This window comes from Rana temporaria, chromosome 5 (genome assembly GCF_905171775.1).
Source record: "Rana temporaria chromosome 5, aRanTem1.1, whole genome shotgun sequence".
Classification (NCBI taxonomy): domain Eukaryota; kingdom Metazoa; phylum Chordata; class Amphibia; order Anura; family Ranidae; genus Rana; species Rana temporaria.
In genome coordinates this window covers 311520837-311547894 of record NC_053493.1, presented here as the reverse complement: position 1 = coordinate 311547894, position 27058 = coordinate 311520837, and the positions used below count along the sequence as shown (strand labels likewise).

General features: G+C 40.9%; 1 protein-coding gene across 1 annotated transcript in view; it reads left to right on the top strand.

The window, feature by feature from the left end:
* The window catches only part of KLHL14 (kelch like family member 14), a 113706-nt gene that overhangs the window by 16073 nt on the left and 70575 nt on the right, over positions 1–27058 (top strand). The window contains exon 2 of the mRNA XM_040354127.1: positions 10674–10795. Coding sequence (XP_040210061.1) covers positions 10674–10795 — 122 coding nt within the window. The remainder of the gene's footprint in view (positions 1–10673; positions 10796–27058) is intronic.

Below are 27058 nucleotides of genomic sequence, written 5' to 3'. Positions count from 1 at the left end.
TCTGTATTCCAAAGGCTGTTTTTTTATTTTATTTTGAACATGTGGCCAACAGCAGAGGACTAGAAGCTCCTCCTGCTTATGTTTCCCTGCAGACAGGCTGGGAAAGATCAGATTCATGTGACAGCTGTATATCGATTAGCAAAAAGCTACTGTGTTTTTTTAATTAAAGTAATTACAGTGCCATCATCCAGATACAGAAATAGAAGCAACAATGTAAATTAAAGTGGAGGTTCCATCAAAAAAACAATTTTGCTTTAAACTGTAGCTTACTACTAAAAAAAGAAAAAAAAAAAAGAACATTTTTTTTTTTTACTCATCTGGAAATGCCTGTTGCTATGCGGTCCCACGAAATCTGCCTTTGAAACCACCTAGGATTCTGACATCATCTTCCTCTAATGCTCCTGGGATTTGTGTGTTATCATTTCCCAGGATGCAGTGCGCTGTCCAATTATCACTCCCCATCCAAGACTTCCAGGAAGTAAGTACCTGTAGGCTTCATAATGCCCACAAGCAAAATGACAACGTTGTAGATATACTGTAGTTTTATAAACTATCTTTTTTGAATAACTATGCGGAGCGGCGGCAGATTGTAAAATAGTAAGTGACCAGATTTATATTATAAAAACGCAGGATGAAAGGACATACATTTAAAAAATGCTAATTGTGGTTGGAACTCCGCTTTAAACTGTGTGTATTTAGTATCACTTTAAGTTCCAGCCCTGATGGAGACATTGAATTTTCATAGGGGTTCTGCACACCACACAGTAGACTTTAAAGTCAGTAACTTCCTAAAACGTAGTGTTGAGTGGGAGACTCTACTACCGTGTTTCCCCGAAAATAAGCCTGGGTCTTATATTAATTTGGGCAACAAAAGACACAGTAGGGCTTATTTTCGGGGTAGGTCTTACCATGTAATGTGCCGTTTTCTCTCCCCCTCTCCCTCCCTGCCTGTCAGGAACCCCCAGTGTGAACTGAGTTAAAATGCTTGTAAAATCCTATAATCCACTCTATTACAGTAGTATATAATGTACAATGTGTGCGTTTCTGTAATATAATTGTGCCAAATACCTTGTTTATAGTGCCGCTCTACACTTCTGTGACCCGCCGGAGCTCTCTTCCCCGCAATTATATTACAGAAACACACACATTGTACATTATGTAATACTGTAATAGAGTGGATTATAGGATTTTACAAGCATTTTAAACTAGGGCTTATTTTCGGGGTAGGGCTTATATTGCAACCCTCCTGGAAAATAACGCTAGGTCGTATTTTTGGGGTAGGTCTTATTTTCGGGGAAACAGGGTAGCTATGATCACTAGTACAGTTCCAGTGCTTAGAGAATCACTGCACCCCCCGCACAGTTATACTCATATGGCCAAAATATCACTAATGATTAGAGACTAGCTTTAGTTGACCTTAGGGAGGAGCGGGGGACGCTCTACACTTACCGCAGGTTTTTGGGAAAAAACAGTGAGCCATTCTCATAAACAATAATGAGATTCCTGGAGCATTCTGTGCGAACCAAGAACATTGAAGCCATGCTTGCAAGAATGTGAAATTTGATTTGCGGCAGTCAGAGTCATAGTGCCTGTCAATTGGAATGGAAAGGTTATTTTTTATAACATTATTTCATTAGAATAAAATAGCCCATGTAGGATATAAAATATCTCACAAAAGTGAGTACACCCCTCACATTTTTGTAATTATTTAATTCTATCTTTTCATGTGACAACACTGAAGAAATGACACTGCTACAATGTAAAGAAGTAAGTGTACAGCTTGTATAACAGTGTAAATTTGCTGTCCCCTCAAAATAACTCAACACACAGCCATTAATGTCTAAACCGCTGGCAACAAAAGTGAGTGAAAATGTCCAAATTAGTCCCAAAGTGTCAATATTTGTCTGGCCATCATAATTTTCCAGCACTGCCCTAACCCTCTTGGGCATGGAAATTACCAAAGCTTCACAGGTTGCCACCAGAGTCCTCTTTCACTCCTCTATGACAACATCGCAGAGTCGGTAGATTTTAGAGACCTTGCGCTCCTCCACCTTCCTTTTGAGGATGCCCCACAGATGCACAATAGGGTTTAGGTTTGGAGACATGCTTGACCAGTCCATCACGTGTACCCTCATCTTCTTGTAAAAGAAGATATGTAACCGCTTCCTGCCATGAGTAGACATATATGTGGCCTCACAGAAGTAGGTGTTCTTCCTTGAGGCCTCATATATGTGTACACAGAGATCCTCAGGTCATGTACTAATGATGAGTCACTGTTCAGCCTGCCCCTGTGGTTTTTTTCTTGAATAGTGAAAAATATTCAATATACAGTGGTACCTTGGATTACGAGCATAATTTGTTCGAGAAGAATGCTTAAAGCACTGGTATATCAAAACGAGTTTCCCCATAGTAAATAATGGAAACTCAGATAATCCGCATGTAACAAGAGGTAGGGGGCGTCGGAGACATTCGGAAACACTCAGAGAGCATTTGGAGCCGATCGGACACTTGTGAATGGTGTGTTTCCGAGCGTCTCCGAATGTGTCAGAGTGTCACCGGCGCCCTGCACCTCTGGCCAAATGCGGTAGTGCACACCCCGGAGGCCTGAATCCTGCTCATTTTGTGAGACAACGCTTGCAAACCGAGTCAGTATTTAGAAAAAAATTGCTCGTATTGGGAAACGCTCGTAAAATGCGTTACTCGCAATCCAAGGTATTACTGTATCTTTTTTTTTTACTTGCTAGAGGAGAATAATGTAAATAAAAACAAATATGTGTAAAAAGTATATAATGATAATAAAAATATAAAGAAAAAATAGGATGGTCATAATTTTCATATAGGTCGGTGTTGTGGTTAGGGTCAAGGTCAGGGTCAAAGTTCAGGGTCAAGAGTTGGGGTCAAAGTTCAGGGTCAAGGGTCGGGTCAAAGGTCAAGGTCAGTATATTTTAGGATTATTATCAGTGTCAGTAAAAAAAAAACAGCAAAATGCGCACTCTTATTTCTTGGCCCTACTATGGTTACAAACAAATAACATAAACATATGTGGTATCACTGTGATCGTCAAGAGTAGAAGAGTTTATTAGGTGGTAGGTTATATGTGTACATTAGAAGTGTACATTAGAAGCTGCAGCAATTTAGACAGAGCCCCAGCTGGAGGACATTTATCATTATCTACTGTAGCATTTTCCTCCCCAGCCTGACTTTCCCTGACTCTTTCATTTTTTGGATTTCAGTTCTTTCAATTATGGAGTCTCATTGTCCCATGTGGGTGTTACCTAGGGCAGTCTACATGCAAATACATCCTATGTATTCCAGACTGACATGCACCCATCAAGGGATTATGATATTTGCATAGCTCCTCCCAAGAGCCAGCCCCCTGCTTGCTATAAGATGAGGGTTCTTGAGAGAAGTACTAAGGCAGGGTGCTGTGATGTGTTTAGGAAGTTGTGTACAGCACCCCACTGGTTCTCTTACTGGCTTGATTGCATTCAGGACTGGTGCAAGGATTTTTGACACCCTAGGTCACAGGTGTCAAACACAAGGCCCGCGGGCCGAATCCGACCCTCCAGGCCATTTCATGTGGCCCTCGCACCTCTCCTGCAACTGCAGGAGAGCTCCACCCCTACTCTGGTCCTTCTCCAGACCCTTACTTTCTGCTTTCAAGCAATGCATTCAGCTTCTTTCCAGCATCAGCATAAGGAAAGGGGGGTGCACTTTGATGTAAGAGAGGGGGATTCAACTTCTGATGGTGGGGTGGCTCTTGTCATCTAATGTATATGGGGAGGGGATGCGCTGGACATCTAATCTTACAGATGAATACAACCGGCCCTTTTGAGGGCCATCATAATGCTAATGCGGCCCACAATGAAATTGAGTTTGACACCTCTGCCCTAGGTGAAACCTAATTTTGCTGCCCCTTGGCCCCGCCCCTGACTCTACCCCCTTTGCCCTGCCCTTGTAACATGTGACCTACCTGACCCATACACTGGCTCACCTATCTGACCCCTGACACTTGCTCACCTACCTGACACATACACTGATCTACCTACCTTACACATACACTGACCCACATACTGGCCCACCTACCTCACACATACACTGACCCACCTACCTAACACATACACTGACCTACCTACTTGATACATACACTGACCTACCTGACTCCTATTGCCTGCATTACTCACCCCCCATCCCCCTCACTTCTCGATGTAGAGGAGGAGAATCCATTCTCCTCCTTACCTCTGCGCTTCATCAACTATCACATCAGGGCTCTCCACAGCGGTGGGCAGGTAGTATTGCTTAGGTGTCCCCGCCAGCGCCACCATCCGGTCGCTCCATGGTGTTCCCGCTGGCCGAGAGGTCAGCTAACAGACGCTGCACCTCTCTCAATGCTTCTATCTCCACCAAGCCCCATCGCTCCACTGACACCGACACAAAGCGCCGCTCCAGAGAGACAGGCTGGAGCCAAGGAACTGTGAGATATTGCTGTGTGAGGAGATGTGACAGCGGGGCGCTCAGCGGGACATTGGCAGCACGCAGCGGATGTGTTCACCGGGTCAGCCGACTTAGCACTGAACAGGGGCGAGCTCACACACACCTGGAGCTTCACTGAGACAGAGGCCGTGGCTGCGCCCTAGGTGGTAGTGCGTCCTTGGAAGCTACCTACTTCGCCTAGTGGTAGCGCCCGCCCTAATTGCATTGCATTGAGAAGCACAAAGGCCTTGTAATGACATCACTAAAATAGGGTATCTTGTGAAAATGGAAAGGTTTTATTTAAAAATGTAATGAAGGAGGGGGCTGGAACCCGGAAAGGCAAAATATAAGCAGATTGACTTTCAGCTTTGAAGAAGCATAGGTGTTTTTGCTCTGTAGTGATAGCGCTATCACACAGGGGGTTGTTTGTGTTGGATTCCAATGATTAATGTGGGCTTGGAGGTCCGATTAGACATTCTGAAGATTCAGGGCCAATAACAGAAAACATCCGAAAATGCTCTAAGCTACAAAGCACAGCTTCCATGTTAAAACGCTTTGCTTGATATATAGCACCTATTTCCTTCCTGTACAAAACAAAAGCTGGTATTTCTGTATACCGGGGAAGGAGAAAAACTTTGGGTATTACTTGTCTGGCCTTTATTTATCAAGTGGTGAGAAAATTCTGCAGGCAGGGTAAAAGCTTGTCAATTGCATGGATATCTTGTTAGCCTCGCTGTTAAAAGAGATGTTTATAGTACTGGCTTTGTACAGCAATTTCTATCTCTCTGGATCCTCTATGCCTTTCCATTTGTCTCGTTAAGGTTTTCTTGGGTTTAAGTTATTTTCCATGCTACGGAAATTCTGAGGACACTTTCATTGTGTCTTTATGATATAAACATGTGAACTAACACACTTTTCAATCTCTCCTAAAACCGAAATCCTTGCAAATATAAAATATACACATTAATAGTGCTCTGTATTTATGAATTCATCATTCAATGTGTTTTTATTAACCACTTAAGGACCTTGGGTGTTTTTCAGATTTGGCGTTTACAAGACTAAAACAGTTTTTTTGCTAGAAAATTACTTAAAACCCCCAAACATTATATATTTTTTTTCTAACACCCTAGAGAATAAAATGGCGGTCATTGCAATACTTTTTGTCACACCGTATTTGCGCAGCGGTCTTACAAGCGCACTTTTTTTGGAAAAAATAAAAATTTTTGAATAAAAAAATAAGACAACAATAAATTTGGCCCAATTTTTTATATATTGTGAAAAATAATGTTACGCAGAGTAAAATGATACCCAACATGTCACGCTTAAAAATTGCGCCCGCTCGTGGAATGGCGTCAAACTTTTACCCTTAAAAATCTCAATAGGCGACGTTTAAAAAATTCTATAGGTTGCATATTTTGAGCTATAGAGGAGGTCTAGGGCTAGAATTATTGCTCTCGCTCTAACGATCGCGGTGATACCTCACTTGTGTGGTTTGAACACCGTTTTCATATGCGGGTTCTACTCACGTATGCGTTCGCTTCTGCGCGCGAGCTCGTCGGGATGGGGCGATTTAAATTTTTTTTTTGAGTTTTGTTATTTATTTTTATTTATTTTATTCTTTTTTACACTGAAAAAATAAATAAAAAATGGATCACTTTTATTCCTATTACAAGGGATGTAAACATCCTTTGTAATAGAAAAAAGCATGACATGTCCTCTTAAATATGAGATCTGGGGTCAAAAAGACCTCAGATCTCATATTTAGACTTTAAAATGCAAAAAAAAAAAAATGTTGTCATTTGAAAAAATGACATTTAAAAAATGTTGCTTTAGGAAGCATGGGTGGAACTGACGTTTTGACGTCACTTCCACCCTGCTGTGCTATGGGGACAGGTGGGGGCCATCTTGCCCTCACTCGCATCCCCGCACAGCACGAGAAAGGACCCGATCACCTCCGCCGCTACCGATGGCTCCGGTAAGCGGCGGAGGGCGCGGGAGAGCGGCGGGAGGGGGGGCCCTCTCCCACCGCCGATAACGGTGATCTTGTGGCGAATCCGCCGCGGAGACCACCATTATCATTTACAGGACCTGCTCACGCTAAAGATGGATATCTCAGTTGTTATTAATAGCTCCCCAATAAGAGGAAATCTCTGAAAATTAAGGAAATCTCTTGGGGACCCCAGGTCACCAGAACAAGTGTCCCCATTGGAAGATTGCAGCCATCACATCTAATGTGTTGTACACACGATCGGAATTTCCGACGGAAAAAGTCAGATGGATCGTGTGTAGCCCCATTGGAGTTTAGATATAGAACATGTCCTAATTTTCTCTGATGTAATTCCGATGAGATTTGGCTGGGCAAAAGCCCGATCGTGTGTACGCAGCATAAGAAATGGTAAGTTTCTGCCTAGCAGCACTAGGGTTGTCGGTTTTGCCTGCGTGGGTTTACTCTGGGTACTCTGGCTTGCTCCCACACTCCAAAGGCGTTCTGGTCTAAATTTACTCCAGTATGTGTGTGTATGAATGTGAGTTGGAGACCTTGAGGGCAGGGACTGAAAATAGCGCCATGTAAATTGACTGTGCTATATAAGTACCTGTAACAATTAAATGTTTGCTTTTGAGTTTAAAACCACTTTAAGTAAAATAAGGCTATTCAAAAGATGTACTTGCTTGAAAAAACCCGGGTTCTGTAATTTATGTCATCTAGTGGGGTCAGTGAATCAGAACCAGTATGCAGCAAGTGAAGTTGGGACACCCAAACTACATGTTCATTCCAGGTCACTAATTCCTGAAATAGTAGGGTGAGGATGGCAGGCTTGTAGCTTGCCTTGTCAAAAATTAGTAGTGGCAGTCTTCATATCTCCGTCTTGCCATGTTCTTGTAACACAAGTAAAAAGGACAGTTGGAAGACCATTGTAATAAAAAAACGAATGCCTCGTACACACGATCGAAATATCAGATGGAAAAAGTCAGACGGAATTTTTTTCATCGGATATTCCGACCGTGTGTGTATGCCCCATCGGACTTTTTTCTTTGGAAATTCTGACTGAGTAAGAAAGAAAACATGTTGTCTTTTTTTCCGACGGAAATTCCGTTCGTCTGTATGGAACTCTGACGGAGAAAAAAACATGCTTGCTCGGAAACAATTTGACGCATGCTCGGAAGCATTGAACTTAATTTTTCTATGCTCGTCGTAGTGTTGTACGTCACTGCGTTTTTGAAGGTTGGAATTTGGTGTGTCTGTGTGTATGCAAGACAGCTTGAACGGAATTCCGTCGGAAATACTTGTCGGAGTTTATTCCAACGGAAACTCCGAAAGTGTGTACGAGGCATTAGAGCTTTGTTACGTAAACCTGCATACCAGACTGGCCAGGTTTGTTCTAATTGCTTGCACTGCACCCTATCAAATGAATGACTTGGGGCATGGTGTGATGGAAACAATGGCCTCATGAGTGATTTAAGTGGAATTGATTTTAGTATTACCTTAAAAGAGACTACTGTGCTGTTCTTGGACGCATTCCAAAAAAAATGTTTTTGAACAGTATAACAGAGAGGAGATGGCAGTGGACCTGGGTTTTCTGCTGTATGTGGGGATGTTTGGCTTATGTATCTATGATCCCATTTTTACTTCTACCTTTTTTATTATGTAGGTTCATATTTTATCCTGCCAACTTATGGAAAAGTAAGGCCTCTTTCACATGGATGTTTTGTTGTAGCTGTTGGATTCCTATGACAAGAATCTGCCAATTCTTGCTGCTGGAAGGACCAGGTTATGCCATCAGCATCGGCTGTTCAGCCCATTTAATCTCTTGGCACTGACGCCTCCCGGTCCTTTAAGGGGATTCAGATCCTGGGAGGCAAGATTTATGATCATGTAACCGCCGTGATTGGCTGTCATGGTGGTCACATGATTGGAAAGCTCCCGATCGCAAGAAGCGATTGGTAGCTTTCTATTAGCCACCAGAAGCATATAGGGAGCGCACTCTCGGAACAGCTGTTTTTACAATATTGCACGCTGGGAGGCCACTCGGAGGGCTGTCAACGCCAAGAGGTTAAAAAAATAGTAGGCTGACAGTGGGAGATTCTGATCACATGTAGCTGCACACAGTGAGCTTAGGTGCTGTATAGGACAGAAGTCCCTGTCTGGAGGCAGTTGATTGAATCTGCAATCAGACTTCTGATCACTCTGGGTGCGGTCACATGCAATAAGCAGTACAGGCATACCCCACTTTTAAGTACACAATGGGGTTTATTTACTAAAGCTGGAAAGTGTAAATCAGGCTTACTTTTGCATAGAAACCAATGAGCTTCCATGTTTTATTACCAGGCTTAAAGTGGAGGTTCCACCTATCTAACAACTTAACCTTAAACACAAGGGCACAGTTAGCCTAAAAACCGTTCGCCAAACAAAATTTTTTAAACCGTTTGTTTACCTTTCTTTATGGTCTGTGAAGCAGGCACTTCCTGGTCTGTCTGAGCGGGGCTGGGCGTGCCGATTTCTTCTTGCATAGCCGCTATGCTTCTTGGGAATGCAGCGTCACGCAGCGTCACGATTTCAGGGAGAGAAATCTCTACAGCATTTTGTGTAATATCGCGCTATTTCCCGCTTGTGTGTACATTGAAGGGGGCGGGCAAGTCCTTTTCAGGACGCTGCTCCGTTGTCACAGTAACTGTGCAGTGTTGACGGCACGCCCGCCGTCAACACTGCGCATGCGCGGGATAGAGCGGTGAATGCTGGGAGTACAGCATTCGCCGCATCCCGGAAGACACAGACGTAGGGCTTCAGAATGCCAGGAGCTAAGATGGAAACGTCCATCGCTGTATTTTATAAAGTTTACTTTCTGATGAATTAAGAATGCTGGCGCCTAGATTCCTGGGATGGGTGAGTACATTATTGTACATGTACTAAGCGGGAGAAAGGATTTAAAAAAAAAAAATGAATTTCGGGGGAACCACCCCTTTAATTGAACAAGCTGGGGTTAGAAGCTCATTGGTTTCTATACAGAAGTGAGCCTGATTTTGCACTTTCCAGCTTTAGTAAATAAACCTCATTGTGTACTTAAAAGTGGGGTATGCCTGTAATGTGATCGCATAACCTGGAAATTCCAGCAGCAAGAACCCCCAGGAATCCAACAACAAACCAGCTGTGTGAAAGGTCCCTCTAATGGCCTACTCCTCCAATCTGCTGTATATACTTACCTTCAACAAGACCCAAGTAGATAAAAGCCATTAGTAAGCTCCTAGTTCAGTTGGTTGGAGCTTTTACACAAGGTTAAGTACCATACCTCTAAGTGATAGCATTTGAGCCTGGTAGGTGGCCCCTTAGGCACCCATTGTTGTACTGTGGGAGGAAGAGAAAGATAAGATAGGTAAGTATTAGTAGCAGGGGATGGGTAATAGCGAACCTGTTACTTTTATTCCAAAATGAACAAAGTTTGGATGAATTAAAAAAAGCCCATGCATAAACAACGTTTAATGCCAAGTAAAAAGCCCAAAAACAAAGCAAATTATGCCAAGAGGTAAGTTTCGTTAAGCTTAGTGGATATGGTGAAAATTCACTTTGCAAAGAATACCCAATCACATGCAAGCGAAAAAAGCATCACCCCATTCACTAAGCTAAGTGCAAATTCCATTGTAAAGTGAATGGCCCGTACTCCTCTAGTAAATTACCCGTACAATTTGTAAACATTGCATAGTGTGTGGCCAGCACAATTTAGCAGCTAATTAATTTAGTCAAATATATATGTACAGGAGGAGAGTGTCGTCAGAACTTTGTCTCCTGTCTCTGCATATAACCTTTATCATTTCTCAAGGTTCTGTAGGTGTAAAACGACTTATAATAATGATTTGACTAATATGATTTTTGATGTGTAACTTTAATGCCTAACCTTATCACAACTGCAGGGCATTTCATGAGTGCTCAGCTGTAGAGAGCAATGATTTATAGGGATAATAGGAGAAAAAAAAGCAATCCTGGAAGGAACCTTAAACAAATGGCAAAAGAGGAGCTTATTTTTCTTTTTTTTTCAGAAAGTGATGTGCAGTCTTTTATGAGCACTTTTCTGCTCTGCTCTTACCTCAAACTTATTGTGACATGATTATGGGCAGATGCAAGACCCATTAAAACAGATTACAGCTGGGCGCCAGCATGCTTGAGATATGACAAGGTTCATTTTTCTTCTTTCCTGTTTCGGGTGAAGAATTCGATCCAACAAGAGGATGTTGTTATTAGTCGGAGGACTGCCTCCTGGACCAGACAGATTGCCCAGCAACTTGGTTCAATACTATGACGATGAAAAGAAGACATGGAAAATTCTCACAAGTAAGTCAAATAGAAATTACTCCATGTCTCTTTTTTTGTGTGCTTTACAATCATATTGTCATTGAAGAACTATACAGTATACTTTTGTATTTCAACTAGTAACATAGGGCCAGATCCACAGCCCCGCAGCGCAACGTAACTTAACAGATTTAAGTTACACTGCCGCAAATTTCCTAAGTTAGGTATCGATCCACAACACACTTACCTGAAAATTTGCGGCGGTGTAACTCAAATCCGTCCGGCGCAAGGCGTTCCTAATCTAATGGGGCGAGTCCCATTTAAATTAGGCGCGCTCCCGCGCCGACGTACTGCGCATGCTTGTGACGCAAATTTCCCGACGTGCTTTGCGCGACGTGACGTCATTTTTTGATCGGCGCGGCGCGTAGCGTATTTCCGTATTCCCGTACGGCTTACGCAATCGACGTAAAATTAAAAAATTTGACGCGGGAAGGATGGCCATACTTTACACAGCAGTACACCTGATGTGTAAAAGTAGGGCTGCTTTACAAAAGTGTAACTAAGCAACGGGAAACTAACGTAGCGGCGACGTAGCGAACGCGAAAAAGCTTTGAGGATCGACGTAACTCCTCATTTGCATACCCAACGCGGAATTTCGACGATGAATGCCCCCAGCGGCCGTCGCGGTACTGCATCTTAAGATCCGGCAGTGTAAAACTATTACACCTGCCGGATCTTCTGTCTATCTCTTGGAAACTGATTCTGTGGATCAGTTCCAAAGATAGAAACAGGGATACGACGGCGTATCAGTAGATACGCCGTCATATCCCTTTTGTGGATCTGGCCCTTAATCCATGGGAAAAAAAAGTCTTAATAAAGCACAATGGGGTTGATTTACTAAAACTGGAGAATACAAAATCCGGTGCAGCTGTGCATGGTAGCCAATCAGCTTCTAACTATAGACAAAAAAATTGGAAGCCGATGATTTCTGTGCAGAGCTGCACATGATTTTTGCACTCTCCAGTTTTAGTAAATCGTGTTCTTAAAAAAAAAACCCCCGCTAGCACCCGAAAACTGCTGCTAAAATGCTGCAAAAATTACCGGCACTTTAGCGCTGTTCTAGCGGTGCTTTACTGTGAAGGGGGTCTTAGTGAAGAAAATATTTTTTTTTTGGAAGTCAAAGTAAACCTGAACATCAGCTTTAACGTATTTATTTGCACAAAAAGAACACGATTGATTATTATTGTTTTTTAAATTTATTTACTCTTAACACATTGGGGGTTATTTACGAAAGGCAAATCCACTTTGCACTACAGGTGCAAACTACAAGTGCAAAGTGCACTTGAAATTGCACTGAAAGTGTACTTGGAAGTGCAGTCGCTGTAAATCTAAGGGGTATATCTGAAATGAGGGGAAGCTCTGCTGATTTTATCATCCAATCATGTGCAAGCTAAAATGCTGTTTTTTATGTTCCTTGCATGTCCCCCTCGGATCTACAGGGACTGCACTTCCAAGTGCACTTTCAGTTCACTTTCAAGCGCACTCGCAGTGCACTTGTAGGGCCAAAGTGGATTTGCCTTTCGTAAATAACCCCCATTGTGTTCATGTTTACGTTCATTGCCTTTTAATGTTTTTACTGATTATTGAGGCATCAAATGTTAATATATTTTACAGCGTGGCACTTTTTTAATTGATTTGGTATTCACACATTGGGTACTGCACAAATTTAGGAGTGTGTCAACATTGTTTGTGCCTAGCAGCTTTATACATGTTCTAGGAAGGTTGAAGGCTTTGGAAGAGCACAGGATTCATACAATTAATTCATAAAATTCTGCTTGTCCGATTAGATGTGTTAATGTACATATAAGCAGCTCTCTCAGCCTCAGAAACTAGAACTTTTGTGTTTAGTTCAGAATTCTTCTTTAATATACATAAGCGACTCATGTTGCATTATACTGCACAAGAATTGGGCTGTGTATGGTAACACAATATGCTAACCACTGGAACATAAAAGTGCTCATTATCATGCACAGATTTGTATACGCAAGGTGGTAAAATCTCAATTCTTCTTCTTCTTCTTCTTCTTCTTCTTCTTCTTCTTCTTCTTCTTCTTCTTCTTCTTCGTATTCTTCTTTTTCGTCTTCTTCTTCTTCTTCGTATTTTTCTTCGTATTCTTCTTCTTCTTCGTATTCTTCTTCTTCGTATTCTTCGTATTCTTCTTCGTATTCTTCTTCTTCTTCGTATTCTTCTTCGTATTCTTCATCTTCTTCGTATTCTTCGTATTCTTCTTCTTCGTATTCTTCGTATTCTTCTTCTTCTTCTTCTTCTTCGTATTCTTCTTCTTCTTCTTCTTCGTATTCTTCTTCTTCTTCTTCTTCTTCTTCTTCTTCTTCTTCTTCTTCGTATTCTTCTTCATCTTCTTCGTATTCTTCTTCTTCTTCTTCTTCTTCTTCTTCGTATTCTTCTTCTTCTTCTTCGTATTCTTCTTCTTCGTATTCTTCGTATTCTTCTTCTTCTTCGTATTCTTCTTCTTCTTCGTATTCTTCTTCTTCGTATTCTTCTTCTTCGTATTCTTCTTCTTCTTCTTCTTCTTCTTCTTCTTCTTCTTCCACAAAAGAGCATAGAGCATGAGAGTCAAAAACACATGGCTCTGTACAAGTATAAATACGCAAAAGGAGATCTCTCAATACAAGTCTTTCTTGGTCAGAGATCTGTATCATTGTAATCAAATCATCTTTTTTATATCCTGACTATCAAGTCATGAAAGCTAAACTCTTGCTGGTCACTTTGGATGTTTCCCTGTCTCTCTTTAAATAAATAATCTCCATAAAATTTGTATGCATGGGGTCAACTGGTCATGTTTTCAATCATATTATACTTCAGGGTGCAATGCATAGATCTTACCAATGGTTAATATTCATAGTTTGAATACTTGTCATTTGTGTGTATATTAAAAAATACACACATTTCTTAGCTTTGAGTTTAAAGTAGTAATGTCTAAGAATTTTACAAGTCATGCCTCTCTCTGTACTTCCCTTTAATGTGTTAAGAGTAGATTTAATTTTCATATATACTTGGCCATGCTACACAATTGACAGGACATATGGCATTGGAAACCCTGCACTTCTGTTGGAACCTGGAGAGTAATAGGGACCCTGCCATTAAGAGCAACCTTTAGGGATGAAATTATGGAAGCTGCCATTTCTGACCTGTTAAAGTGCTTGCTCTTGAACTGTTATACTTTTCTCCATTTTCTGCCTTGGGAATTCCTGGCCCTAAACAACCTGGAAGCAACTTTAAAACAAGTCAGCAGTGACAGCTCCCATATTTCTATCCTGACAGGTTCCCTCTAAGTTTCTCGCTGTAATGCTGCAAGGAAAATAGTCTACATATTATGTAGTTTCTGCACCTATGATTTCTCGATCCATGATGCATTTTACCAGTAAGTTTAATTTCATACTAAATTGAAAAGGTGAGCTCTGATCTTGGAACTAGATTGTTATTCAGTATCGAAGAAATAATCTTGTGTATATCAAATCAAAACCAGCTATTTATTATCTGAATCAAGAATAACAAAACCAAGAAATCAAGTTATCATAAATGATGGTGTTTTTTTCCATTGGAAATCTTGTTTGGCTGTACTTCCCCATGGATCACAGGAGTGCAGTTCGTGCTGCACTCCTGTGACCCATTTTCAGCAGACAGCGGGCTGAAGTCACAGAGCCGGTCCAGGTTCGGGCAAGATCGTGACAATGAAGTCGGAATTTTCCCCTTAATGCCTGGACCGGCACCCAGCTCAGCCTCTCAGTTTGTTCTGCACTCCTGTGACCTATTTTTAGCTAAAGCCTGCGATCGGCTGACATCACCCAGCTGGTTCAGGCACTGGACTGATCCCAACTATAGAGAGCCTGAGCCAGCAGCTCCCACCCCCTCCACACTCAGCACTCCAGTGAGCGAGGAGGGGGCAGAGCAGAGAGCCGGTGACTGACAGTCATTGAGCACTGACAGCCAAGTGATCGGCAGTGTGTGCTTGGATCTCAGTCAGCGTAAGAGCCAGCAGGGGACAGATGCAGCGCCGAACTAATGCTGCATCCACCTAGGTAAGTATGATTAAAAAAAAAAAAACTCCATACCTCTCTTTTAAGGGTTATGTAGGACAACTTTTTTACTCAAAATATTTTTCCCTCACTACTGTAGAAATGTCACTTGATGTTTTTTTTTTGGAACTATCCGAATAACTAGTGCTAGTGGTAACAACTCAAGTTTACCAAATCTAAAAGACCCAGCACTATAGTGGGCTTTTTAAACTATCACAAAATGAATATTAGCAGAATGATCCGTATCAACCAACTATGTTCTAGTTTTCATAAAATTGCTAGTTATCACAAAAAAATATTCCCCTTTATTCTATATTTGTCCATTATGTGTTAAATGTTGAATAGCATTTTTAAAGATTGACTTGAACGGCAAAAAAAAGCCACAATACCCATGGACCATCAAACTGTTTTCCTACTGGGGCAGGAGGTGCAGTGGCGGTAAAGCGCCGCTATTTTTAGCGGCGCTTTACCGTCTGAATTGCTGTGGTATTCGGCCGCTAGCGGTGTGGTTTTACCCCTGCTAGCGGCCGTAAAAGGGTTAATACCACCCGCAATGCACCTCTGCAGAGGCGCATTGCTGGCGGTATAGCCGCGGTTTCCCATTGCTTTCAATGGGAAGGAGCGCTGGAGGAGCGGTAAACACACCGCTCCAAAGATGCGGCTAGCAGGACTTTTGGAGCGGTCCTGCTAGCGCACCTCTCCAGTGTGCAGCCGCTGTTTCAGGTAGGTTTGCAGGCGCTATTTTTTAGTGCAATAGCGCCTGCAAACCACCCCAGTGTGAAAGGGGTCTAAGAGAGGAAATATTTTGATAACCAAATATTTTTTTAAGAGTGGTAAAACCCCATTGAAATATATAAAACACTGCCCCCCGCCAAGCTCCCTGTGGTCTCCCACTTATTTAGATATAGAAGGCATTAAGAACATCAACCAAATACATTTATATACTGTTTTCATTTGTGTAGTATATTTTCAGGGGTTAATAATGGTTTTATAATGAGTCATTAATAAGACCTGGCCATTTGATTAATGAAAATGAGGCAGCTGTCACACTGCTGGCTGAATCCTGTACATAAAGCATGAGGGTAAGATAGAAAAGAGCACCAAGAAGGAAAATCTGTTTTAAGTGACACACTGGATCAACACCTTGAAATATATTTTTACATATTCAGAGTGTCATGAATTGAGAATGAGTGGAGTCTATCTGCCAGCCATAAATGCCATCATATCAATGTCTGGCTTTTGAAATATGGCACAGGAGCATCAGAGCAACGTATTTGTAACACAGACACTTCAGCAACAATAAATTGTACATGACTGAATTTTTGTCACAGGTATCTATTTGACACTGGTTCTTATATTGATATCCTTACTATACACCCAGGGGGAGTACTGGGATGGGGATCAGGGATATTTTCTTCCCAGGCTGTTACAGAAAATATATTTTGGACTTACTGATTGGAGTTACTTCCCCATTTTGATCACCATTACAGCAGGACTGGCAGTCAGTGACAACTAGCTGGGCATGTTCAGGGGCGGACTGACCATTGAGTCACTCGGGCACTGCCCGAGGGCCCCATGCCACTTGGGGGCCCCATAAGGGATGCCAGGCTCAGTAAAACCAGGGACAGTATGTGGAAATCTATGGGCCAGATCCTCAAAAGAGATACGCAGGCGGATCTGCTGTCCCGCCTGCGTATCCCTGTTTCTATCTTTGGAACTGATCCGCAGAATCAGTTTCTCATAGATAGTAGGGTTGTCCCGATACCACTTTTTTAGGACCGAGTACAAGTACCGATACTTTTTTTCATGTAGTCGCCGATACCGAATACCGATACTTTTTTTAAATGTCATGTGACAGTTTTCAAACCACAATACAGACTAAGGATATTTTCTTTAGAATTATGAAGAACTCTAACTCAAGACATTATAAAAGAATAAAAATGAGTAAAAATGAATAAAAATGTTTTATTTGCTTGTCACGCAGTAGTAAAAAACTCAAAGAATTTTCATAGAACATGTTGATAAATACAAAAAAAGTATTCTATTTAGGTATCGGGAGCATTTGCGCGAGTACGAGTACTCCCGCAAATACTCGGTATCGGTCCCGATACCGATACTAGTATCGGTATCTGGACAACCCTAATAGATAGGCAGAAGATCCGACATGTGTAAGGGACTTACACTGCCAGATCTTAGGATGCAGTACCGCATCCGCCGCTGGGGGCATTTCGAGTCGAAATGCGGCCTCGGGTATCCAAATTAGCACTTACGGAGATCCACAAAGCTTTTCAGCTTCGTTTTTTCTCCGTAAGTATTAGTTTGCGATCGTAAAATTAGGGCTGCTTTTACAAAGTGTAAAGTTAGTACACGTTGTAAAAGCAGACCCTTCTTTCCAGCGACGCTGTCTTTTTTTTTTTTTTTTATTTTTTTTTTTTCCGCCGCAACTCGTTTTTTTTCCCGACGCAACTTTTTTGACCCGGCGCGATTCACGAAGCTCGGCATAACGTAATTTCGCGCTATGCACGTCGGGAAAATGACGTCACGAGCATGCGCAGTACGTCCGGCGCGGGAGCGCGCCTAATTTAAATGGGACTCGCCCCATTTGAATTGGGAACGCCTTATGCAGGCCGGATTTAAGTTACACAGCCGAAAATTTCTAGGTAAGTGCTTTGTGGATCGGGCACTTAGGTAGAAATTTTCAGCCAGTGTAACTTAAATGGGAATATTTAAGTTACGGCGGCTGGCTGTGGATCTGGCCCTATGTTTTTTTTACATCTGTCCCTGATATGTCCAAAACCGACATGCTTTTGATGTGAAAATCCCGAGATTTTAGCTTCCCCGCTTCTGCACTGCCTCCTGGCATGGTGACCAGCTGTAAGCCCAGGGGCCCCATAATTTTATATTGCCCGGGGGCCCCATGAGTTGTCAGTCCGCCCCTGGGCATGTTATAGCTCATTGTTCAGATCTGGGATAGCACTGATTTCCTTTGCAGGTCTGAGATCTTATGTGATCCAAAGGAGGTCAATGCTGGAAGCATGCAAAACTGTGAAATGTGTTGGGTTTAAGAAAGATCAACAATACAGCTAATTTTAAAGATGAACAAAAGGTGCATCACTACTCAAAATACAAGAAATATTAAATACATGTGTATATATAATCACAAACTGAAATTAAAGGGGTCATAAATGTTTGTTTTTTGTTTTCTAAATAGGTTCCTTTAAGCTAGTGCATTGTTGGTTCACTTACCTTTACCTTTGATTTCCCTTCTAAATGTTTTTTTTTCTTTGTCTGAATTTCTCACATCCTGTTTCTCCTCAGTAAGCTTACCACCATCATCCATGGGGGTTAGTCGGCCAGAACAGCTTACTGAGGAGAACCAGGAAGTGAGAAATTCAGACAAAGAAAACAAAGAAAAAAAACATTTAGAAGGGAAATCAAAGGAAAAGGTAAGTGAACCAACAATACACTAGCTTAAAGGAACCTATTTAGAAAATAAAAACCAAACCTTTACAACCCCTTTATACCACACATGAACAATGACATATAATTAAAAAAAATGTAAAAATCAAACTAATAAATAAAATAACATCCAGTGTCCATAAACAGTCCCATAATGTCCAAGAAACTTCAAGAGAAAGTAGAAAACAATTTGTACCCCACACATGTGATGTAATCTGTAGTGAAAAGTGAAAAACCACTCTCAATATTCCAATCTTCGACGTTAATATTTCCACATATCCTAAGTGCTCTTCACCATGCTCTTCACCATGCTCATATAGAAGTATTGCCAAGATGTGAACCCTTTCACCATGTGCTCCAATAATGCTCACCTTAACAAAAGTCCTCTTAAACCACAGGAGGTCTAACAGCGCTACACTGATATCAACAGGAATTGGGATAACCAACTCTTCTCCATATATGTCTCTCAAAATAAATAAATAAAGAGACTAGTGCTCACTGCAGCCACAACAAATAATCACATCCACTCTCCTCAGTTCTCTGAATATGCACATATTTTTCTATAGATCCCTTCACTTATGAGGAACCCATAAAGCCTCGTACACACGACCGAGGAACTCGACGGGCGAAACACATCGTTTTCCTCATCGAGTTCTTTGTAAGGCTGTCGAGGAACTCGACAAGGCAAGTTTCTCCATTCCCGTCGAGGAAAAAGAAGACATGCTCTCTTTTTGGCTCGACGGGATCCTCAACAGTTTCCTCGTCTAAAAATGTACACACGACCGGTTTCCTCGGCAAAAAAAAAAAAACAGCAAGTTTCTTGCTGGTTTTTGCCAAGAAACTCGGTCGTGTGTACAAGGCCTGAGTGCCTGGTGGATTCGACATGGAGAATGCCATAGTGCTCACTGTAATATTTATTGACAATCTCCCGATAGATAAAAGTTACTCACGTGAAGCAAATTAAATTTAACATAGATCCACCAATTATCCAAAAGAGAAAACGTACTTTGGTGATTTGCAGTAAACAACGTTTTAGTCACCATTGCAGTCTGGCAGGCTGACATATATTTTTTAGCTTTAGTTTAGGCATAATTGCATTTACAGTTCATTTTATGTTTTTGATATAGACATTGTATTTACTTGGTATTTTATTTAAGTGAGTTTATACTTTTTCACAAAGCAGCAGTCATCTTGTTCAGCTCATAAATATTTATTTGTTTACAAATTACAATACAATCACTAAAAGTACAATCCGCCTGCGTGTGTATTATAATATATTCTACCATATTCTTTAAAACAACACCCAAAATTCAACATGGTCACTAATCTCTATGGCACTTTGTGTGGTACACTGTGTTTAGGCTACAAGGAAGCCATTTCTGCCAGATTTCTCTATCAGGATCATACAGCTGGCCTCCTGATGACACAGTGAGTGATGATTTGTCTGGTGTTGTGGGGAAGCCTCTCACAGCCTCCTGGGAGAGGTACTGTTGGTATCCAAGGAGGCTGCAGATGGAGGCTTCACATCAGTCATGCCTAGGTGAAAGTGGTGGCAGGGAGTGGGTTGACCAAGGTAAATAAAAACATTTTTTTTTAGTTGTGGGGGTTGGGAGAAAATTGGGATAGTGGAAACAGAATTTCTTGCGTGAAAGTATTTTTTAAACCTAAGCCTATCTATCAACCTAAAGAGAAACGTTGCTTTCAGTGACATTGTCCTTCATTGACCCTCCCTGTGGTGGATTCTCCATGTTTCCTACAGCTTAACCACAGATGTACTCAATATTTGATCCTGCCTGGTGCCACATAGCCTTTTCTCAAAAACAGTCCTGGCCGAGCCCTCCCACTGTATAGTACTAGTATGAACCCGTCCATAGGAATGAATAGGGACTGATGCTCACAAAATGTAATGCCTAAATACTCATCAACTGGCTGAAACTGCTAAAATATCTATACTAAATAGAACCTATCCAAAAAGAGAAGTTATATAAAATGGTAGAAACATATGTGATATTAAAATTAATGCAATTCACTCTTCTTTTTGTGACAAGCAATTATATTAGTGAAGCTAAAGGTTGTATTAGACAGTGTAATATAACAACATTTCATATCTCTAGTCTGCTTGGCCATGGTCTGCTGATTAATGAGCAGTCAATGTCCCCTGACTACACACATGGATGGAGAAAAACCACAGACTTTTAGTAGCTTTAAATAAGGTGTTACTGGGACCTAAGGGACAGTGGGCACACTGACCACATACTTTTAGCAATGGCTATGTAATATGCTTTATTTTACTCTCACATTCCCAGGAGGTTAAACGTCAGTAACAAGTGCTCATTTACGTCAAAAGATGTCATCTCTGAAACACCCAAAATCTAAGTAATCACTGACCTGGAAACCAAGAGTATACATAAACTATGCTACATGGATAACACAACTATTAGGAACTTGATTTACTCATGTGACTGCCTGCAAGTGTGAGGCTGTGTTCAATCTGCTTCTCTGCCAAAATGACGTTGGCTTCCTTGCACATACCTTTTTGAACATGGTGGATGATTATGATGGGATTTCATGAGATTTGGTTGATAAATTAACAGATCATAAGTGGAAAATGCTCTTGTCTGAACAATTGTCAATGAACACATTCTTAATTTCTACAAGGTACACAATAATTGCAATGGGCTGATTTACTAAGGTTACTCTGTCACATGGTCACTTTTATTCAATAGGTCACCTGTAAAAAAAGAGAGAATGTTCATTTTTACCTTCCAGAGGCCCATGTATTAAAAACCAGTAACAAACAGATGGCCCCATCTATGGCCTTCACAGCAAGACGCACATGGAAAGTCAATCCATGAAAGACAAAAACCAGAGAAAATTCCCAGCTCAACTCACCAACCAGTGAGGGTACACACTGGGCACCTTTTCTGCCATTGTGCTATGTGCTGGGTGCCCAATGTACCCCTGTGTCTTTAAGGAGGATTGGGCTACTTCCAGGCCCACCAGCGTTGCCAACTTTCAGTAAATTTACGTACAGTTTGTAAAATCCATACTTGTTGCATCTGTCCATGAATGTCAGTTAACCTCCCTGGCGGTATGATTATGTCTGGAATTTTGTACCAAAAGCGGTACAATTATTTTGCATGGAAATTTGGCGTTTTACATTGTAGGCCTGTAATTCTTAGGAATAACTCACTTAAATATGTCCAAACAAGAGACTAGTAGACATCCCGGGTATGATAAAGTTTGAAACACAAAATCATAAATTATAATATAATAAATAACTATAAATAATTATAACAAATAATAATGTAATTATAATAAAAATTATTCAATGATGTAATCAAATCAAAAACACTGAAATTTGCTCAGTTGCAGAATTGTCGCTGTCATTACTTTTATTTTTATGACGAATTTCCCCACAAATCACTATCGTTCTATTCTGCAAGTGATTATAATTTATTATCGCTGTTTTCTAGCTGCTCTAAAATCACTTTTGACATAAAGGGACACTTTAGGTTGCTATGGACAATCTACAGTTTGCAGGCAGAAAGAACAGTTTTTATTTTATAAAAGTACACTGGGCAGACCACTAGGGACAAGGGGGGGTGTATTTTTTTACATACAGTACTGTAACCTGTAAGATTACAGTATACTGTATGTAATGTGTTTATTTACTTTTTTGAATTATGGTGCCGTTCTCCACCCCCGTGCGTCGTAACATCGCAGGGAATGGAGATTGGCACACGGGGCACTGTGTGAATCGAGCGAGGACACCGCTCGCTCACACAGCGGGAATGCATCGCAGGATCCAGGGACAAGGTAGGTAACTTGTGCCTGTGGATGCTGCGAGGCGGCCCCGAGTCTGGCTCGGGGATAACGCTTTTGGTATAATAGACATTCAAGGACAGATGCAAAAAGTATGGATTTTACAAACTGTACGTAAATTTACTGAAAGTTGGCAACCCTGAGGCCCACCTGCCCCTTTTCTATCCATTAGAATGCATGTGCTCCCACTGTGGAGACTCTCATAAATTCACAAAGGTTAGGGCTGCAAGTAATGCAGTGTCGTGAAGGGGCCTTGCAGCTCATGCATGCGTTTGCAAATGTGTGCTAACTAAACCCCTGTTTTTAACGCATACTGTTAGACAGGTTAATTCGGTTGGTAAGAAGACTGGTTGGTGAGTTGAGCTGGGAATTTTCTCTGGTTTTGTCTTTGAAGTCTTCAATGTATTGAAAAGACACCAAATCTCATCACTATTGCAAATATTCTGCACTTCCAGCCATGTAAAATACTTGTTCCCCCACTGGCTGCTACATATCCTCCCACTGGATCATAGGCACTTCAAGACTTACATGTTGTAGGAGGAACCACAGCACGGGGAGGGGGGGGGGTATGTATACGACTCATTTAACAGTCAACTATTTTCAGTGGCTTTTTAGAATAAAGCACTCTGAAAAGGTGAGTATATTCCCTCTTCTTTTACAGGCGACATCTTGTGGCGTGGGTTTATTTCAACCAATCAATCATATGCTGGCAAAATCATTTTCTTTAATTTCTTTATTTCCCTCACACATGATTGAATACAAAGTGAACCTTATTCTCTTAATCTTATTTACTAATATTCACTTTGCTAAGGGACCAGCTTCTATTGTTTTCATTAACCCACCCCATCGTTTCAATATTAATAACTTAAAGTAGTACAACGCATTAGCCTTTGAAACATTAACATACATTTAAAATCTTACAGAAATTATTTTAAATTATTTGGTTACATCCATTAATTTCAGTGGCTTTTCACACCACCGATGTGCATGTGTAAAGTATCCCATTTATATATGTGCTGCTATCAGTTTATAGGATCAATATAAACATGCATAGTTTAAATCAAGCCTCGTACACACGGCCGAGGAACTCGACGTGCCAAACACATCGAGTTCCTCGGCCAGTTCAGCACTGAAGCCGCCGAGGAGCTCGGCGGGGCGAGAGCTCCCATAGAACAACGAGGAAATAGAGAACATGTTCTCTATTTCCTCGCCGAGCTCCTCGTCGGCTTCCTCGGCCGAAAGTGTACACACGACCAGTTTCCTCGGCAGAATTCAGCCAGAAACTCGGTCGGAAGCTGAATTCTGCCGAGGAAACTGGTCGTGTGTACGAGGCCTGACACCCTGATTGCATTGATATGTTTTCAAATCTCTGTATTACTTTCCCAGATTACAAGCACATGTATACTTTTACTGTGGCATGTGAAAGTTACCAACCTTCACATAAGTATGGTAAAATAAAATATTAACAAATATATAAATACATCAAATTGTGAACATTGTGGCGGAAAACAATATTTCAAATGTAGCTATTTTAGGCAAAATGATAAAATGGTTAAAAATTTAAACTAAAAATGAAATAATAATATTTTTAATTATTTTAAAGTTTCAAGTCTAAATAATTTACCATAATCAGGAAAAACTTCCAGCATTGATGTTTTGTAAAAAAAAACCGAAGGGAAAATGAGCATGATTATAGTGAATTAAATACTGAAGCAGGTATGCACATGCATTTTAAATGCAGAATTGTGCAGGTTAAAGTTGTAGTCAGGAGATAAGGCTAGTAGTAGGCATAGTTTTTTGCTAGAAGATGAAGTTGAATGTCTGTTCTGCCAAAAATAAACTCCTTTCCTTTTGTGCTAACAAAATGGTACTGTTTAATTTATACTACCTGCTGTAGTACAATGCACACTGTCGGCATATGTAAAATGCTGAAGAGTTGAGCGGAGTGATGGGATGGTCCAACTCCATTGTGAATTTGCAAGAGTTGCTTCATCAGTAGTGTCTTATGGCTGAAAAAGAAACACACTGGCAGCTGAAAAAGCTTTGGTGAAGATGGCACCACTAGTTGTAGAACCAGGTAAACGTGGAGGTAAGCTTGACATAATATGCTGTGCATACTTGCATATTATGGCTTGTGCTCCTGTACCCCACTCTGCATTCGTTTTCCTTTAAACTCAGTTTCTGTAAATCAGGGTAAATTATCCATGCTGCATTGCTGGTTTTGACTTATCTATGATAAAATTAATAAACTCTCTAGCGCTTGTTAAATTTGACCCTTGGCATTTGTTTTAATTGTTCTATAATTGTTCTTTTTCCGGGTAGTGCTATAAAACCGACTTATAGTAGCAAAACACAGATTAGAGAAGACAAAAGGTTCCCAAAATGTAGTGTTTCATCGTTTTTCAAAGGATTTTTCTTAAAATCCTAAAACCTGCTACTAGGTAAAATGCATATTTAAAACAGGATTAAAGAGAACATAATTAAATCCAGTGATACATTGGTAAAAGTGTATAGATATATTTTTAACAGTACCACTGTCTGCTTATGGCAAGAATTCAGAGATTACCCCACTAGTGAACTGCAACTCCTTTACCATCAACTCACAGGGGTTGTTTTACTAAAACTAAAGAGTGCAAAATCTGGTGCAGCTGCATGCCAGCCAATCAGCTTTTAACTTCAGTTTGTTCAATTAAGCTTTGACCAAAAAAAAATAATGAAAGTTTAGTGGTGTCTATGCACAACTGCACCAGATTTTGCACTCCTATGTTTTAGTAAATCAACCCCACAGTCTGTTGACCGGGTAGTTGAGTGAAGTAAATAGTCAGGACTTTAAATAGTCTCTTGTGGGGTATATATAGAAAACTGGTGTAAAACCCTAAAATGACACACAGTAATTCATAGCATGCATCTTGAGGTAGCATTGTCAATATTATGGTTGGAAAAAAGAAAAAGTTAAATGTATTAGCAACACCTTTGTCGAGTATTGAACTAATATTCTTTTTAAAGTGGGGGTTCACCCAAAAAAAAAAAAAAATGTTAACATTACATTCAGCCGAGTTGTCAGAATGACAATCAGCTGTTTTTTATTTTATTTTATCCCCGTACATACCGTATTTTCACCGCCGCTTCCGGGTATGTCTTCTGCGGGACTGGGCATTCCTAATTGATTGACAGGCTTCCGACCGTCGCATATTGCGCGTCACGAGTTGCCGAAAGAAGCCGAACGTCGGTGCGCAGGCGCCGTATAGAGCCGACTCGCAGTCCGGCTTCTTTCGGCAACTCGTGACGCGCTGTATGCGACGGTCGGAAGCCTGTCAATCAGTTAGGAATGCCCAGTCCCGCAGAAGACATACCCGGAAAATACGGTATGTACGGGGATAAAATAAAAAAAAAACAGCCGATTGTCATTCTGACAACTCGGCTGAATGTAATGTTAAACATTTTTTTTTGGGTGAACCTCCGCTTTAATCAGATATTGTATATCCAGATTTGAACTTAAAACCCATGGGGGTGAGTGGGAAGAATATTTTCAGTGATATTTCTGTATTATTTGTACTATGCATGGTGTTCATATTGCATTTGGGTCTTGAAATGGGAACATGTATTGTATATAATGATTCCTACTATTAAATTCAGAGCCCTTTTGTGTAAAGCACATGTGAAACAAGATCACATTACTGTAGAGCAAATTGAGAGGTATGCAAAAATCCTATTTACTTTCTATTAGCAGGGTGCCATTGTGTGTCACCAGTAATTGGCATGTTCAAATCAGATGTTTTGGTGAATTCTATTTAACCCCTTCCCCACATGTGTGCACATATATCACAGAAGTGGGTTTTCTTCTGTGAGGCCGCATATATTCATACATATATGTATACACCAGAGCCTCAGCTTCTCTACTAATGATCACTTACTGTGCAGCCCACCCCTGTGGGTTTTTTTTTTTTAAATGAGAAGAAAAAACAATATATCTTTTTCCTCTTGCTAGAAAAAATGTGTGTAACAAAAGGGTTTGATGTAGCTCAGGGTTAGGGTCAAGGCCAGGGTCAAATATCAGAGTCAGGATCAAAGGTGAAGTTCAATGTATTTTAGGAAGGATTTTAAAAACCTTTTTTAAAAAAAATAGTATCCATATCAATAAGTGTCAGTATGTTTTAGGTAGAACAAAAAAAAAAAGACAAAAGCGCACCATTGTTTCTGAGCTGTACTACAGGTCCAAACAACAAATAGCACACATGTGTGGTATAGTGGCAATCGTCAGAAGTAGGAGAGCCTGTTTTGGGTTGTTCTTTGAAGGTAGGTTATTGTAATAGCAAGAAATATACAGCTACATTTAAAAAAATATACTGTATTTTTTTACTATTTTGTGTCAGCTTTCCTTTGCTAATAAAAATCAGGAGATATCCATTACCATTACCATTTAACATCAAATGAAAGCCCAATTTGTCCTGAAAAAAAAAAAAAAAACAAGGTAGAATTCATCTGGATACACTAACCAGATGCAATGTTATGTACAGTTTTGCTAACACATGTCAAAGTTGCAAAACTGTGTTCAGGCAATGGGAATTGTTTTACCCTCTTCATTAAAGCGGAGGTTCACCCTAAAAAAACAAGTTTCTACCATGCCATCCAGCATACTAGCGTGAGCTACAGTATGCCTTTATTTTATTTTTTTGCGCCGTACTCACAGTTTAATCCATTAGTTTTGTTTCAGACTCCCCGCGGGGAGTAGGCGTTCCTATGAAGAGGGGAACATGATTGACAGCCGGCTATGGCGCGTCACGCTTCCCGAAAATAGCCGGAGTAGGACTCGGCTCTTCGCGGCGCTATACGGCGCCTGCGCACAGACTAGGAGCTGACTGCGCAGGCGCCGTGAAGAGCCAAGTCCTATTTCGGCTATTTTCGGGAAACGTGACGCTTCATA